Here is a 16747-nt window from a genome sequence, read left to right as displayed (position 1 = left end):
TTCAGTTCCTTCAGATTCACAGAGTCTGTTTGAAGATGATCAGATTTCATATAATACAAAGCTTTATTGGACTAAAGGCATCAACACACTGTCTCAGATTTCCTCCATCCTGCCGTAATATCAAGGATCTGGCAGCAGATGTCGGCATTTTTCACTTTGCCAAATGCAAACAGGTAAACGATGACTGGATTATAATCCACCAGCAGCAGAGGCTCTGAGCCCCCTGACAGAGGACACCGACAGTTCATTAGATTAGTCTTTGAGGAACAGGTGCGGAGGCTCAGGGGTAAAGGAGTGGTGGACATGTGGACTCCAGATCTTATATTAACCTAAATGAAGACGTTTCTTTTCAGACTGAGTCCAAAGTGAGGAACTGACTCATTTCTTTTTCCTCAGCTGCCAGAAATCAGATTAAATCATGACTCCTCTGAGTTACACATTACCATGTGCTATGAAGCCTTTATCAAACTAAACCAAACAATTAGCCTGAGTGTAATTCACAGGGAGAGGATTACGCCGTGTTATCTCGTATAAACACAAAACTCTGGTGAGAAATCAGAGCTCGTGTTTTATTCATAATATGGAAAACAAATAACATTCAAAACTAACAACGATTTCAACTCTATTTTTAATTGATAATCGAACCCGAGTTCAAGTGGCCCTGAGTGTGTGATCACAGACAAACAGACAAAAAGAAAAGACACGATGGCAAAAAATGAACTCAAAGAGATGAAGGTAACAAAAAAAGACCAAAACGAGACAAACAACCACCTAAAAACAGACGTGACACCCAACAAACTGTCAAATAACTACAGATGACTCTGTTATCTTGGAGCAGTGAGGGGTCCGGGTGTCACAGTCCCTCCACATCCGTCTACATGTGGCTGCAGGAGACACTTTGTTGTACTTTACGTCATGAGATACAAGAGGAAACAGAAAAATTATCTGAGTTACTTTTATGTGTTTGTTGCTTCTCGTTCCTCCTTCAACACTTCTGTAAAAACTCCCCACATCTACTTACAAATTTATTTATTTGGAATCTGATCAGCATATAATAGACATACAGTAAATAGAATAATAGATCGCTGCTGCTTCACAAGCTGCTTCGCAGCACAAATGTCGACGCTGGCCTTTGTTTCATTGTCACACAGTGGTTGTGTAACTCCTCATTACCTGGCTGCGTGTTACAGCGAGCAGCGCAGCCTGACATACAAAATCATCGGTGGTGTGTGTATGTTGTTTAGTAAAGATAATATACATTCATGTACAGATTCTATTACATTAAAGTGTAGTAAAAATAGATTTGTTATTCTGATTGCACACGATGTGACGTTCTCACGACTCCGTCATTAAAGTGATTCCTCCACAGTTAGCTCTTCATGGATTTTATTTTGCAGTAAAGGATCATGGAGACGGCCATGGCACAAATCTGGGGGGGGGGTACATGTTAGCAAAACATGCAGTTGAAAGGTCAAAGTGTGCACGGCAGGTTGATCTAACACTGTATATAGAGGATGAGAGACGTGGTCATACTGCACCTCCAGAGCTGCTATCCCCAGCGCTACAGCCACGATAGCCACCGTGTTGCTGTCAATCAGCAGCTTGATCTTTGGGAAGCAGCCACTGACCTGAGGATGATGGAGAATAAAGAGTGATTCATTTAAACTGTTTAAGCTCGTGAACATGTTCTCGTTATTTGAGTCCATACCGTGCTGTTACCAGCCACCATTTGATTACACGGGTTACTGAAGCCCGGGCAGCACTGTGGCGGGAACTGATTTCTGTTGTTCGTGTAATAAGGAGAGCCCACGAAGTCTGAGGCGTTGTAGAATCCACAGCACTGCAGCTGATGTGGAAACAGACAGAATGTTACACAGCTTTGTAGAAACTGAGTCGAAAGGATCCACGAGTTCAGCAGATTCACTCACCGTGGTCATGGTGGTGTTCCACAGGCCTGTGACGTCAGCATTGGCTCCATAGTCGCTCCGGATGCTCTGAACTGCTGCCGTACCGATCTGAGCGAACAACTGGTCCGCCTGAGGTGAGAGCAGAGTCAGGACTCAAGTAAAAAACTGTCCTCCACTGCAGGTAGCAGAGCCACTTCTGTACTCAGGTTAAAGTAATAAAAGTACTTCAATTCAAGTGCAAGTAGGCAACTGCACTAACGACCTAATATCACCGGCATCAGTATTAATTAAAGTCTAGTTCAGATTAGTTCCACGTGTCTCATTAATCAGAACACGTCCGGTTTAATTCATCAACAGATTCAAGGAGAGAAAAACATCAACAACCTGATTTCTGAACAGTTACTGAAAGAAAATCAGTAACTGAACTTTTAGAAAGAAAAAACTAAAGAAAGAAAGAAATAAAGCTCTTTGACACTAGTTACATGTTCTTAACATCATCATCTGTGTGAAAACGTTCTCTCACCAAAGGTCTGAAGACCAGGATCACGATGGCTCCTGCCACCTCCGCTATGAACACCAGCAGCACTATGATGAAGAACTAGGAAGAAAAACCAGCATGTTAAACACTTTGAATGGGATTTTAGCAGCCCCCCCCCCCATCCAAACTGCAGACAGTGACGTACCAGCAGCAGCATACACTGACTCTCTCTGACAGCACCACAGCAGCCCAGGAAGCCGATGATGACCAGCAGCGCTCCCACTGCGATGAGCAGGTAGCCCACGTTGAGCACCTGGCTCAGCTCTGTTGGAGTGTTCTGGATTTTCCCCAGGAGGCTGAGGATGGAGCCACTGTCCACCTTCACCCAGATCCCAACACCCAGGATGGCAGCCCCCGCCAGCTGAGGGAGAAGAACGAGGGGCGGGCAACATGGTCAGGGGAGTTACAACCATGAAACGCAGCACAGCCTCTAACGATCTGAGACAAGAACCAATCGACCGGCAGCGATTTTTCATTCGCTGCTTATTTCCTTCCCAGTTATCGACAGAGTGTAAATTATTCAAATGAGTAATGTTGTGTTCAGTAGCAATAAATTCATCAACAGAGAAGAACACTTGTAACGTTCTCTGAAGGTTCTTTTTTACAGTTCCACACCTTTTCAGTGTAATTCAGCAGAATCAGCAGGTTCACATTAGTCTGATAAACGGGGGCCGGACCAGGGGGTGGCACAGCTCCCCATATATCTGACTGCCCCCCTGGTGGTTCAGTCTATACTGAAATAAATGGCTGTCTTAATCATTTGAAATAAATCACGACTTACTTTTTTAAGTGTTTTCATATTTTCTCTCGTTTTTAGACGGACTTCTTCTTGGGATTTTATTGTGAAGCATTTGTTTTATTTTGAAAAGTACACCAATCCTAAAATCTTAAATTTAGTGATGCAAGTATCGAACATTTTCAGTATTTTAACTAATTCAGATTGAAACTTACAAAGATAACGCCGTTGAAAAGGAACATCATGCCTTTGAGGAACCCGAAACAGCCCATTGCTGCTGCTGACTGTTGAACCTATGAACAGAGAAGACAGTTACTTCATGTGACGTCCTCTTGACGTGGACACGTTCACAGCTTCTGTGTGTTAATCATCCGGCTCCTGTGTATCTCTGATTTCTCAGCCATTGTTGGCACATTATACTGACACATTAACAATGGGCCTGTGTTGTTTCCTCTGAGGTGGGAGAGTGAAGAGTGGAGGAAAACACCTGCTCCTTTGTACCTTAATAAGTTATCAGCCTGCCGTGAACTCAGCCTTTCATTTCCATGTGCTGCAAACAGATCACGTTACCTTTGTTAGAGGAAGTGCAGCACTGCACTTTGTGGAAGGTTTTCACTATTCAAATGAAATGAAAAGCGGGCGGTATGTAAATGAACACAGGTATTAACTGACGTAAAACTGACGTGGACGTGTTTTTGTTTCTCTTCGTACATTTAAGACTTTGTGACGTCACTTCAGAGTTGAAGTTTCTCCTGTTCCGATTACAGCTCGGTGTCTACTAGTGTTTACGCTTCGTCCAAAGTTTGAACATTTGATTTGAACTTGTGCAGAATCCAGAATCTAGTTTGTGTATTTTCACATAAACTCTGTGTCGGTCAGTGACGACGGCTTCACGGCCTCTGATTTAAATCATCAAACACGGGCGAGTCTGAATCTTTGTATCAGTGTGTGTGTGTGTGTGTGTGTGTGTCTCCCACAGGGAGAACAGTGCTCTTTGTGTATCATGACAAACACACAGCTCGTTACCCCCCAACAACAATGACGGAGCAGATCTTCTGAATCTTATGTCTGAACCGACCGGCTGCTTCTTGCTGTCTCTTCCTGATTTCCTTCACACCTTCTTTCTGTCCCTCTCATCTTTCCTGTTACTGTCCCACCACAGCCTTTACTTTTCCCAACCGTCATTCGCCAGCGTATCATATTAACCATAAACAGGAAGTGTCTGTCTGTGCTGTTCCAGTAAAGCTGCTCCTTGTCAAGTTAATCATGCACCCGGGGCCCGAGAAGCCCTCAGGACCATAACGAGCTGTTTCCTTGACTCCCCCAAAGCTCCCTCGACCATTTCTGTCCTCTCGCCGCGTCTCTCTTTCTCACGGTCGGCCGGAGTCGGCCGGTGAAGCATTAACAAAACTGAGTTACATGCAAATCTCGAAAAAAGGGCCAGTGAGCAGGTTCCCAGGAAGAGAATTTAAATTCACTGTGATACTGAACACGTATGAAAAGTCACAAGAAAGAGGAGTGTAGAGATGAGTCAGAGCAGCTTAGTGAAGCTGTTCTCTTCCCTTCAACAGTGCGTCCTGGCTCAGACCAGTCTGGACCAGTCAAAAAGGATCAGGATCCTAAACAGGCCTCGTTCTGCTTTAAGTCCACTGTCTGTCTGTCTGCTGTCTGTCCAGAGTGAACGCCCTGCACCTTTACTTTGACTGGATTCAGTGAATCTTAACTTTAACTTTCTCTCGCTGTGTCTGTGTTGTAACATCACGTGTTTGAACTTACTAATGTAAGTCAGCTTCCTTTAAATGGTCCACGGTGTCAATCTAACTTTCAATAAGCCGAGTGCCCATAAAGAAGCCTCTGTCCTTTGGAGGAGTTAACTCCTCAAAGTGTCCGAAGGTCAGAACAAACACATCATCTCTGTTTACGGAGGTATCGACTGAATTCAACACTAGCTTCATCACGATTCACAGCGTCTTCATTATTGTGACAATAAACAAGCACAAGCTGCATGAAACACCAAGTAGGTTTCCACCTTCACTGGAAGTTAACAAACAGAGGAGAAGGTTGTGAAATTAAATTCAAATACGTATCCAAAGAAAAAGTTAATTCAGCCAGTGAAGTTACGAGGAACCTCAGGAACCTCAGGATCCTTTTGTTTCCTCTGTGACGTTTCAGTCCCGTGATGCAGGTACATCATCATCATCATCGTTAATCCTTTCTGAGACATTTCAGCCTTTTGAATTCTGGTTTTTGTTCCTATTAACAACCACAGACGTGAAATCAAACCCACATTCTGGTGCTGTGTTTCGATGTGGGTGTTATTTTTACTTTACTCGTGGTGTCATGTTGGTTCTTGTTTAGGTTCATGTCACATGTCTGGTTTTCTTTGTTTCAGACCATATTTTCACCTTAACATCCGTGGAAAGTCTGAATATATTCAATAAATCATATATATAAATAAGTAATATACTAATTCCTATAGTCATGCTGTCAGGAATCTGTGGCCCTCGGCTGTTAGTATTTGAGAACCGTATTAAATCAAGTAAAAGACACGAAGCTTCTCGGACTTCACTGCTACTGAACAATAAACTAATCCAAACCAAACTGTAGTAATAAGATGATCTAGTGAGTTTCAGTAGTAATGAATCAACATGTGGGAGACAACGATCAGTAAAGTAGAAGTCTGCAGGAACACTTTCCTTCCAGTGCTAATGATCAGTGCCTTATATCACAGTATTTACTGGTTTAACTGGTCCTGTACAGGTGCAGAAGTGGGAAAATGGATTCGTTAGACGTTTCCCATTTATCTGTAGTCCTCATCAGCACCAGACACCACGGGATACATTTGATGGACGGTTTGATAATCAGCTGGAGACGCAGAGAAACCGGGAGAACCGTCTTTAACGGACTGTGCGCGCTCCCGCGGACGCACTCACTTTCTGCCACGACACCTGTTGACACCTGTTGACCCCTGTCCTGACCCCTGTCCAGGCTCCTCTTTGGTGTTTACGAGGTGCTGGCTTCACCTTGATGTCATCACACAGTGCAGTCTAGTTGATTTCTATTTTCTAAATCCGTTTTATGTGTTTAACACAAACATAAACGCACATTAATTAGGTTTTAAACTATCTAATAGACTAACCGACGCCCCCTGCCGGCCAGGACCTGCACGCTGTGTTCATTAGATCAGAACATTTGTTGGTCTGAAGTCAACAAAACCTTCAAAGTCCTTCTGACTCCTTCAAACACGGATAAATCTGAAAGCGCCTCTCGGAGCCGAATGAGTCCAGGCAGGTCTCAGGGGACAAAGGATCATTGTTCCATGGATCCGCGGGTCCCTGGATCCCTGGATCCCTGGATCCCTGCCTGCGCTGGTACAAAACCGGTCTTCAATAGAAGAAAACCCACAGCTCCCAGAAAGTCGCTCTTACCTGTCACAGGAGAAGTCCAGGTAGAGCTGTGTCCACCTGTGGGGATGCAGCCTGTTGCTGTGGGAACAGATTGACTGGAGACAACACAGTCCTGGGCCTGATCTCAGAAACTCTTTGTTTTGTGCTTATTGTCGAGAAGCGGCTGGTTTTAAGTGCTGGAGCGGGCAGGGGAGGGGAGGGGGAGCGGCTGGGCGTGCCCACAGGAGGTGAGGACTAACACACATCACCATGGAGTCATGGAGGGAGGGGGGAGCGCTCACTACCTTTCAATACACAGCCTGTTCATTTCCAGCTGTTAATGTGAACAAAAGAACGGGATCATTACCATTAACTACACAGACCTGCACTAAACCTGTTCCTGACTGCTCTCTGGTCTCTGAGCATTGAGAGAAAATAACAACTGTTCTGATGAACACATAACGACAAAGTGAAAGTTTGTTATGCTCCTATTATCCAGGCAGTGGTTCCAGGTTCTGACCACAGGTTTACTGAAGGGTAAAAAGTTTTATCCATTCAAACACAAACAGAAAAACAGAAACAGACAAAGGAATATGAAAACTGTCTGGACCAGGCTGGAACACAGGTCTGAATATTTGGTAGTTTGGTTGGTTGGTTTCTCAGGAGTTCCACAAGGCTCAATCCGAGGACCACCATTTTGTGTATAAATACTCTCAATTAGCAACATGCGATTATTAGCTCAGTTTTAGTGCAACATCAACCACTTTCAGCGCTTTAAACATGAATTAAATCCACCTGATGATAATGTAATAGAGTAGAACACTTTACAAGAGAAACTAATGGACCTTGTTGTAAGACTATTTTGCCAGGTAGTGTTTCTGTTAGTTAGGGTTAATAATGAAATCTCCACTGTTCTCAGTGTTTACAATGGTTCCATTTCTACCACTGTAAACACTGCAGGGTAGCAGTGAAACAGACCTTATCAATGTCAACAGCTAATGTAATTCAACGACAACTTTATGTGTGTTTTCAATGACCTTGCTGCTTTCTTTAACAAGGTTAATCAAATACAATGCATAAGTAGTTTTACATTGGTTGGTTCAGGTAGTATTGGTAGTAGTTGAAATAGGTTGTATTGTATTCATTGTCACTGCATGAATTTGAATAGAAATCACACTGAGTTTACATGTAATCAAATGTGCAATATGATCTAAATACCAGGTTGTACCTAAAGTGCAGCACCAACGTGGACAGAGCCCTCCGACTCTCCACCACCTGATTTTCTTACATTAATGGAAAACGTAGGTGTCACTGAGGTGAATACTCCTCTGATGGACCCCGAGGCTAGACCCTAACCAGGCCAGAGGATACATCATCTCTCCAGTGTGTTCTGGATCTACCCCAGACTCTTACACCAGTTTGACATGGTTGGAAAACCTTCAGTGGAAGGCACCAATCTCAACTGGCTGCTTTGAACGTCAAGACTGACTCGACTATAAACTCCCTCTGGATGTCTAAAGCTGAGCTGGACCCTGTAGAGGCTTCTATTCCACCTATGCTCATTCTTTCAGTCACTACCCAAAGTTCCTGACCACAGAGTTAGAACAGGAACTTTCCTTCCAGCTCAGCTACTTCTTCACCACACCGCCCTGAACGAAGGATCCTTTTTGGGCAGAGAGTCTTCAGTAAGCAGTTGGCGACTGGACCTCTACTGAGACGGTCAGTGGGAGGACATGGGACCGACGTTAATGACGGCGAAATGTTAGATTAACAACTCTGGGAACTGCTGCTCCTGCAGGGTTATGTTCCCAAACACACCAGGGTTAATAATTTATACTAAAATGAAAGTTAGCATGAAAGCTATTGGAAATATTTTCATAACCTGAAATAATTTAACAAAAGAAAATGGAACCGACACTGAAACCTCATCAGATTGTTGTGTTGATGCTTGTTGAAAATTAAAATGGGAAAGTTTAAGTATTACAACCTTGAATCCAATCCAGCCTGGTATCGCACTAGGTAGATCGTTCTTAGAAGCACTTTTATATCAAAAGGTCTTAATCATGACTTATCTAAATATTGTTAAAGTGCAGTTGAACTTATCAGCATGTTCCTGGAAGCTGAACAAATGATATTTGCACAACGATCTAGAAACCAGTTCCATGCTCCACATTCAGCTGACTGAAAGGGTCCAGTATCTGTGAAATCATTTCATGACTAAGTGTCATGACACTCCTTTTTATGTCCTTTCTTACCATTTATGCAAACCCACACAGATCAGAGACTGCATCATACAAGAGGTGAGAACACAGTGCATGTCATTAATCATTTGTGCCAAACACTCATTACTCCAAATTTTTAGTGATTCATTTGTTTACAGAACTGACAGAAGGAAGAAAAGTGCATTTGATCAGAAACTAAGATCCAGAGACTCAAAGGCTGAGGTGAATTTTCCTGAGAAACAGTCACATTTACCTTTAACAAATTACCAGGAGTTAAATTGTGAGTCACGACAGTAGGGTGGTGACAACAGGCCCACACAACAGATGCTCACTTTAAACCTACATCTGTGTCAGTACAAGCAGCAAACCTCGCCTTCATTTCACATATATCTAACACACGCGTAGCGTTTATTATTCCCCTGCACTGGTACGTCGTCTTGCTCGGTGGTGTATTAACAGACATATCAGTGTTTGCATGGCTAAACCCATCTAATATAGATACTGGCCAAACAATGGACCATCCGCTGGGGCCTTGATCAGATTTAGCCAACACTGACGGACTCCACCTAAAATCTGTGACAACAACTCGATGATTAGAAGTAGAAAGAAGCAGGTCTAGAAAATGTTTTTAGCTAATTGAGATGTCACTGCTTGAAAACAGAGTTGTAAATGGTAAAACAGTCATTTGAACCTGATATAACTGCACGTTCCAGGCAAAAAGGTTCGTTCCTCACTGGATTAGCTGCTTAACTTGACCTTCATATTTTCAAACTGTACATTTTACTTTCAATGCTTCAAAGTTAAAAAGCATTTCAGATGAGGACTAACTATCGTGTCTAGTGAGAGTAACGTTATCTCAGCAAAGCTTAGCCACGACTGGAGGAATTTAAATGTTCCCAGTCAGTGGTCAAATCTGGGTTTGGGCCTGTACTCTGAAACAGCTTGTGTCCTGCACAGCTGCTACAGTGACTGTGGATTATCATCCTTCGCACGAGGAGCAACACAGACAGCAAAGCAACGTCTGTTTCTTCACCGGGAGTCTTCCTTTGGTTTCTGAGGATGGACCTGGACTCGTTTTAAGCAGCAGTGCAGCAGCACCTCAGGTTGTCTGTTTGTCCGGGTGGCTCTTTAGTTTGTGGAACTTAACACTGTCCAGCTTCTCGAACCTCTTGTCACAGAACTCACACGTGAAGTTGTAGTGGGCCTCTGGAGTGTGCTTCTTCATGTGCCAGTTCAGGGACGCTCGCTGTCGACACTGGTAGCCACAGATTTCACACCTGATGGTGGGATGAAAAGGATGAAAAGGAGGAGTGAGCATCACACAGATGATTCTGAGACATGCTTGTTTAATACATTTGTATCGACATTTGTTCCTGACAGGTGCGAGCGGTCTCAGCTGTCCACTTATGATCTCACAGCTCGAGGTGCATTTTAAAACCAATGTCAGAGTCTGGAGCAGGTATAGTTCTGAACGTTAGTAACTCACTGCAGCGGTGTTTCTCCTGTGTGCGTCCGCCTGTGAACCTCCAGATGATTCTTACGCTTGAACGATTTTCCACACGTCTCACAGATGAAATCTCTCACCCCTGTGAAGAGATTCGGTTACATTTGGAGGTTTATGGAGACTCTGACATGACAGGTGTGACACTGCGAGCCTACCTGAATGGATGATCATGTGGCGATGCAGGTGGTTTGACAGGTAGAACTTTTTTCCACAACCTGGATGGGGGCAAACCTTGGTCCTGCCCTTCCTGTGAACTAGGTTTACGTGATTCTACAGAGAAAAGGTTTTGGAAGAAAATGATTGAAAGTTGTGGACAAGGAAGCTGCAGCTCATGTGAGCAGGATGAATAATGAGGTGCTTCACCTGAAAGCTGCTAATAGCTACGTAGACTTGGCTGCAGCCTTCGTATGGACAGTGAAACATCTTGAGCATCCCGTCAGCCTCAATGACCGGACCTCGCCTGTTTCTTTTTGACCTATAACACAAGAAGCTGCAGACTTAGTAAAGAGTACTAAAGGGGAGACAGATTTGTGTTTTGCTGAGCTCCTACACCTCTAATCCCTCTCAGTCTGTCTGAATGTCTCCTGCAGTGGATTTCACCACATAGAGTATTTGGGGTACAAACCTGCTCAGACTCCTCTGCAGCTCCCTTTTGCTGCTCAGCTCCACAGCGTCAACAGCAGGCTGCAGCAGCTGTTTGTCACTTAAACCTGCAGAGAAACAACAAGGAAACCCATTTTAAGTGAATCACGCTGATACCAAGTGAATCTAAATGTCTCCCAGTTTGTGGACTGATGCTCAACAGCATCCTGTGTCAAATCAATACTGTTATTAGGAGGTGAGTGTATCAAGATCAACAACTAATCTAATCACACGTGAGCGTTTTGACAGCTGCTGTTCCAGGAGCAACATTTGGCTAAGCTGTGTAATACAAAACACCTGTACCTGCCTCAGCCAGCACATCTCTTCTTTAATCTGAGGATGTAGAACAATAACAATTTTACTATTATGGGTTTTGTTTAGCTGATGAACTACTGTACGCTTTGCACTGAGCTCACACATGCATATATAGTTTTTAACACTTCACAGGTTCACACACCTGTGTAGTCCACGAATCTGCAAGAACAGTTTGAACATTTGGATTCATCCATTTAAATCAACACCTGGAAAATGCTGCAGTACCAGCGCACCTGTCATGGAGTCTTCCTCCTCTGCTGTTTGGATTTTGGACTCGGATGTGCACACCTGGTTGTAGGTGACACCCCCAATGACAGTGCAGGTGACTTCCTCCACATTTGCACCACCCATGTTGAGCTGGATTCCCTCTGATGCCAGGGCCTCATAGCTGGGACCAGTGATGATAATTAACTGGGAAGGATAAGAAGCGAGAGAAACTGTGACTTGACTGATTGTGACAGTGTAGAGACAGAAGACGCTGCTTCCTGCTTTTTATATATATATATATATGTGTGTTAGTGGAGCTGACTGACAGCGCTGAGAGAGACACGGTCACATCACTCTTTTCTTCACAGCACAGACTGTCTGAATTAATAAGCACACTGTGAAAAGCGACTTCGTGGACGTCTACAAGGCGTTTTGTGTTGATTTAAACACGAGGCAGCATGACTCCGTGAAATTATCTTCACTTTTCACCCATTTGAGTCAAATCAGATTTAGTCAAATCTGATTTCTATTGGTACTTTTACTTAAGTAAAACATCTGAGTACTTTTTCCACCACTGTTGAAACCTGTCCTGTACAAACTACATAGGACCTTAACTTAACACTGTAGTTGATGTGTTACTGAGATGTTCGTCCGTCTCTGCAGAGGACATCTGAAGCTCTTCCTAGGGTCCTGGTGGTCCCAGACATTTCATTATTTTTCAAGCCACTGAAATGGTTTTATTACTTTCTCTTGTACCTCACCCCATCATGTCACCGTGGAGGTCTACAGAGAAGTCTAAGTCTATTTTCCTGACGTACAGTGTAAATTATATTATTTTGCCCACGTTGGTTCGTTCGCTTGCCACAGTCAGGCTCTAGACAACTGATCGCGGTTTAGAGCCACAACAAAGGCTCTGAAGACTTAAAAGTAAATCCATGAATGAACTGGAGGGTCTGGGTCTCCATACCTTCTGAAGACACTCTATATGTTCCTTGACATGTACAACCACTTCTCTCTGCGCCTACATACAGAGACTCATTCACCTACCTGTGAGCCTTCTAAAGCCGTTCTCTGGTCTGGGATCTCACAGCTGGTCACTACCGTCTGCAGAGCCTGGGGGTCAAACAGTTCACTCTGCTCTTGGACCTGAAAGGGTGGGGGGACTGACAGCTCCGGCTGAGCCTCCAGTGGCACCGAGCCACTCAGGCTCTGCGACAGCACTGAGTCCTCGTCTGTCTTGTCCAGTTTATCGACTAACGATGATGTATTTGTAATACACTCGTATCTGTGTGGTATAGTCCTGATTTCCTCTTCTCTGAGTCTCTCCCTCCCTCCTCTTTCTTCTCCTCCTCCTTCTCCTTCTGCACCATCTTGACTCACATTCTCTGCATCTTCCTCTGAGGAGGTGGATTGACAAGATGCATCAGGAAAACCTTGCTCTCGGTCCATGACCATCTCCCACACAGGTTGCTCACTCAGCTGAGCATCCCTGGATGGAGCTTCTGCACTGGGCTGAAGATTTCGAGCTGCAGCCTGCTCCACTGGGCTCATGGTTGGATGTTCTCCTTCAGAAACATCCACATTTTCTCCTGTATCTACAGAAAAGTGGATAAATAAAAACATGTGTGTTGATCATGGAGGAATTCAACATCAATAGAACTAAAAAAGAAAGAAATGAATTCAATCTTCATTTAGCACCTTTAACCTTTCTTCTCCTCCTGCTCACTGCACCTTTAGCTACAGCCTCTCCATCACCCTCTTCCTTTCCTCCCTCCTCGTGTTCGGAGTCTCTGGCCTCCCACTGTGGTGAACACAGGTACTGCACAAACGAGTGGTTAGAGTCACACTGCCAGATCGCAGCAGTCGAGAGGTCAGGCTGCGGCTCCAGGGCTCGGAGCTGGGGCTCGTGGGCGCAGGAGTGGGAGTGCTCCTGGTACCAGCACACCAGGCTCTGCAGGCTGGACACACACTCCTTCCTGCCTGGGAGACACGAAAACTCTTGATTAGTACGTGGCCTTTGTGTCAAACTTGTTACATTTCAGTCTGCAGAATACGAGCGTAATTAAAAACACTAAGAGAAATCCGATCCTATTTATGCCACTCACCTTTTTTCTCTTTCACTGATGACTCGGGAACAATTTTCTTCCTGTAATGCAGAAACACGACATTGTTACTTAACTTTGAAGTTGAACCAACTGTGATGGGAAGACGGGGAAACATTAGATTCTTCACTGTAGCTGATACATTTAATTTAGGTCTTTAGATCTTTCTCTGCACATCATATTATGATAACATACATCAAATTAATCAAACCTGCAGAACAAAAAATGTCCAGTCTCTAATTGATCAATGTTGGTGGAAAGATGACAGGAGGTCAGAGGTCAAAATGACACTAAGACGCTAAACTAAGTAAAGTGTCCTCAAAGTCATGAAAACCAACCAGAAAGAATCATAAAGACGCTAAATAACACAAAGAACAGCACCAAGAGACTTGTCATCAAAAACACAGCTACAAGGTCTTTAGTCACTTTTAGGGAGCGGGTCTGGAGCTGATCCGGAGCGGGTCTGGGGCCTTAACAGGTCTGCGCCCGGGGCCCCAGAGTGTCATGATCCGCCCATGCACTTCATAAATGAAGAGTTCAGGTTCCAGACCGACACCAACACCTGGTTCCTACCCGCACTCTTTCTGCTGGTGCAGGTCTCCGTAGGTGGAGTGCAGCAGGATCAGGTACTCCGCCAGCCCGGCATCGCTCAGGCTGGTCCGCCTGCGGAGTTCACTCCACAGTCGGTGGGACTCTCCCAGGTACACCCGCCGCACGTCGTACTTCTTCCGGGATTCAAGGCGCCTCTGTGCTCGATCGGAGTCCGTGAGCCTGGGTCGCCCTCTGCACCGCCTCAAACCCCCCTTCCCTCGGTCGCCAGCTCGGTCCACGTCCAGAGGACCCTCCAGCTCCGCCATCTTGGCTACAACAGCTGATGTTGTGAACGTTCCGGATGTTGTGTCAAACCGGACAGGAAGCGGACAGGGACCGGTCCGTGTGCCCTCACTACGGGGTGATACCGTTTTCTAAAAAGGTGATAAACACGGTAAAACAAATAATAAATAAATAAATAAGAAATATCTGTTAAATGTGCAGAGAAATGTTCACTGTGAAAACCGAGACCGGCAGCGGAACCGTGCGGGGAGCACCGGTTTCCACACGGACCGGAGCCGCACGGACACCAGTGTAACATGTAAACAGCCGCGGGAAACATCACCTGCAGACACAAGCAGAGGGACTCGGGGTAATGGCAGAGTTTTTAACACTAGTGTTTAGGACCTTCATGTCCGAATCGGGCCTAAAGAAGACCACCACACCCGGTCCTCCACCACCGACAGCCGCGGGCAGTACCCTGCTGGTTGGACACCGCGGCACCAGCCGCTCCGTGCTGCTGCTGGCGGCCGTCACAGCAGCTTCGGAGCTGGGAACCAGAGTCGTCTTCTTCAGCCAGACCCAGATCCAGAGTCTGCCGGTGTCTCTACAGAAGAGTGTCCCCGGCCTGAGCCCAGAAAGTCTGAAGGTAGAGTCGCGTCCCTGTCTGTGTCCCATCTGTACACATCTGTAGCCCGGTGGTCCAGTTTCCTGATAAGTCGTCATCTCTTAGGTAGAAACAGAAACTTGAACCTGTTATCAGCTGAAAACATCATTTTATATCTGAATAGTGTCATTTGGATCAAATCAGAACCACTGAGCTCGGGCATGAATTCAATTCAAGTCATCTCAAGGTACTTTACAGTGTTTAAGGTTTAAAACCTGACAGAATAGAACTGTATATAGAATTAGATAGAAGATCCACCAACCACAGTGGAGAGGACAAACTCCCTTTAGAGGAAGAAACCTCCAGCAGAACCAGGGTCAGCGTGGGCGACCATCTGCCTCAAACTGTTCAGCTCCTAATGATCAGCTCCAGATTCTCCAGACCCTCATTACTAAACCAACATCTCAGGTTTCAGACTGATGTAAACCAGCTGATCATGAGATTTCATCATCAGATTAATCAGCTCTCCTTCTGGTTCTGCTTCGTTTTATTCACAAAATGTGTAAGTGTGAAGCTTCAGGTCTGCAGAGAAATCAGCAAATAGCACAGAAACAAAGTCACAGTCAGTCGTGTTAGAGGTCAGAGCATTAACGGTGAGGGGAGATTCAGGCAGCAGGAGGTTGGACACTAAAACATCTTTGTAAAGCAAAACAGCTCCATGACAGAAACAGAATATATATAAGAATGTTCTCAGCTCTGTCGACCAGATAACTCGACTCATTTGAATTATTTTCTCTGTTTACAGAAAATCGTGTTTTCCTATCCCAGGACCGTGGAGGAGCTGCTGCAGCAGGTGGCCCGCCTTCACGAGTCCACCAACACAACACCTCCTGCTCTGATTGTTGTTGACGGGCTGGAGGACTTCCTGTGCGCTCCTGGGCGTCACCCAGGTGAGCAGTCCCGCGCCGCTCACCTGTCTGCGCTGTTGTGTGACACAGCTACTTTTTTTACACAAGTTCTGAAGCAACGATCCTCCAGCTCGGCTCCCTGTCGCATCCTCGCCTCCTTCTATTCAGACACTGACCCTGGACAAGCCGACGGAGAAGCCTCCGCTACAGATGCCATGCTGAATGTACTCGATCGCTATTTCCAGGTACGCTGTACTCTGGACCAAGACAGAGGCTACGAGGCTGCAGCAGCTGGACTGCAGGAGCTGTGGCACGTTTACCTGTCTGGGAGGGGGGTCACTGACGACAAGCTGGGTGGATCCCAGGAGTGGCAGCTGTTGGTTTTTCCTAATGGTTCAGTGGAGTTTAAATTGGTTTGAAAATATCTGTGTCACTCAGGGAGCTTTTCAACAGTTTGAGTGTTTTCAAAGCTGAACTGAAAATCTGCATCAGAAAATGAGATTTAATACACGTTTCCAATGGAATGAATTTTTCCAGAATGAATTTTTCTAGTTGTAGCCACAGAGGAAGATGACACCACAAGATGATGAACAGTAGTTCAGAGCTCTTGAAACTTGAACTGTGAGGAAGCTTTTCTGTGTTGGTCTGATGCAGTTTGTTGCCGCTTGAGTGATGTTTAATATTCATGTTTCCAACTTTTCCAGCGTAAATCTTTCTTGTTATATTTAAAATTATTTTTCCACTGAGATTTTTAATGTGCAAACTGAAAATGTAAATCCAAACTGCTGGACAGGACAGAATATTTTCAGCTGTGCCTTTGCATTTATTTAAAATAAAGATTTCTCAGTAATAATGATAATATA

At 44.9% G+C, this 16747-nt stretch overlaps 3 protein-coding genes across 5 annotated transcripts; 1 reads left to right on the top strand and 2 right to left on the bottom strand.

The window, feature by feature from the left end:
• Positions 1–548: 548 nt before the first annotated feature.
• Positions 549–6751, bottom strand: tspan35 (tetraspanin 35). Its single transcript, XM_026349186.1, has 8 exons — positions 6610–6751; positions 3397–3474; positions 2591–2806; positions 2431–2505; positions 1929–2036; positions 1709–1846; positions 1539–1628; positions 549–1429 (listed from the first exon to the last, which is right to left on the bottom strand). Exons 2-8 carry the CDS (start codon positions 3451–3453, stop codon positions 1370–1372), a joined length of 744 nt encoding a protein of 247 aa, XP_026204971.1. The 5' UTR covers positions 3454–3474; positions 6610–6751; the 3' UTR covers positions 549–1369.
• An 823-nt stretch (positions 6752–7574) lies between these two features.
• On the bottom strand, positions 7575–14471 carry znf653 (zinc finger protein 653). 3 transcript variants are annotated; one of them, XM_026348664.1, is made up of 10 exons: positions 14133–14471; positions 13563–13603; positions 13156–13437; positions 12505–13046; positions 11484–11661; positions 10919–11003; positions 10657–10768; positions 10449–10563; positions 10276–10375; positions 7575–10066 (listed from the first exon to the last, which is right to left on the bottom strand). In XM_026348664.1, the coding sequence occupies exons 1-10, from the start codon at positions 14414–14416 to the stop codon at positions 9889–9891; spliced, it is 1917 nt and encodes a 638-aa protein (XP_026204449.1). In that variant the 5' UTR covers positions 14417–14471; the 3' UTR covers positions 7575–9888. The 3 variants fall into 3 exon arrangements, with proteins under 3 accessions (XP_026204449.1, XP_026204453.1, XP_026204438.1); XM_026348668.1 differs by having other exon boundaries at positions 12505–13052; positions 13189–13437; XM_026348653.1 differs by having other exon boundaries at positions 7577–10066; positions 12505–13052.
• A 141-nt stretch (positions 14472–14612) lies between these two features.
• Positions 14613–16723, top strand: swsap1 (SWIM-type zinc finger 7 associated protein 1). Its single transcript, XM_026349160.1, has 2 exons — positions 14613–15018; positions 15782–16723. Exons 1-2 carry the CDS (start codon positions 14746–14748, stop codon positions 16301–16303), a joined length of 795 nt encoding a protein of 264 aa, XP_026204945.1. The 5' UTR covers positions 14613–14745; the 3' UTR covers positions 16304–16723.
• The last annotated feature ends 24 nt before the right edge of the window (positions 16724–16747 follow it).

This window comes from Anabas testudineus, chromosome 8, assembly GCF_900324465.2.
Source record: "Anabas testudineus chromosome 8, fAnaTes1.2, whole genome shotgun sequence".
In the NCBI taxonomy this organism is placed as follows: Eukaryota; Metazoa; Chordata; class Actinopteri; order Anabantiformes; family Anabantidae; genus Anabas; species Anabas testudineus.
This window is presented reverse-complemented; position numbering and strand designations above follow the sequence as displayed.

Coding starts and splice junctions, on each gene's coding strand:
- tspan35 (XM_026349186.1), bottom strand. CDS start 3,453: ATGGGCTGTTTCGGGTTCCTCAAAGGCATGATGTTCCTTTTCAACGGC. Junction 2,037..2,430: donor TCCTGGTCTTCAGACCTTTG/GTGAGAGAACGT, acceptor CTCTCACCTCAG/GCGGACCAGTTGTTCGCTCA. Junction 1,847..1,928: donor GGAACACCACCATGACCACG/GTGAGTGAATCT, acceptor TTTCCACATCAG/CTGCAGTGCTGTGGATTCTA.
- znf653 (XM_026348653.1), bottom strand. CDS start 14,416: ATGGCGGAGCTGGAGGGTCCTCTGGACGTGGACCGAGCTGGCGACCGA. Junction 13,053..13,155: donor GAGGAGAAGAAAGGTTAAAG/GTGCTAAATGAA, acceptor ACTTTTCTGTAG/ATACAGGAGAAAATGTGGAT. Junction 11,004..11,483: donor GGAGGAAGACTCCATGACAG/GTGCGCTGGTAC, acceptor GTTTCTCTGCAG/GTTTAAGTGACAAACAGCTG.
- swsap1 (XM_026349160.1), top strand. CDS start 14,746: ATGGCAGAGTTTTTAACACTAGTGTTTAGGACCTTCATGTCCGAATCG. Junction 15,019..15,781: donor TGAGCCCAGAAAGTCTGAAG/GTAGAGTCGCGT, acceptor CTCTGTTTACAG/AAAATCGTGTTTTCCTATCC.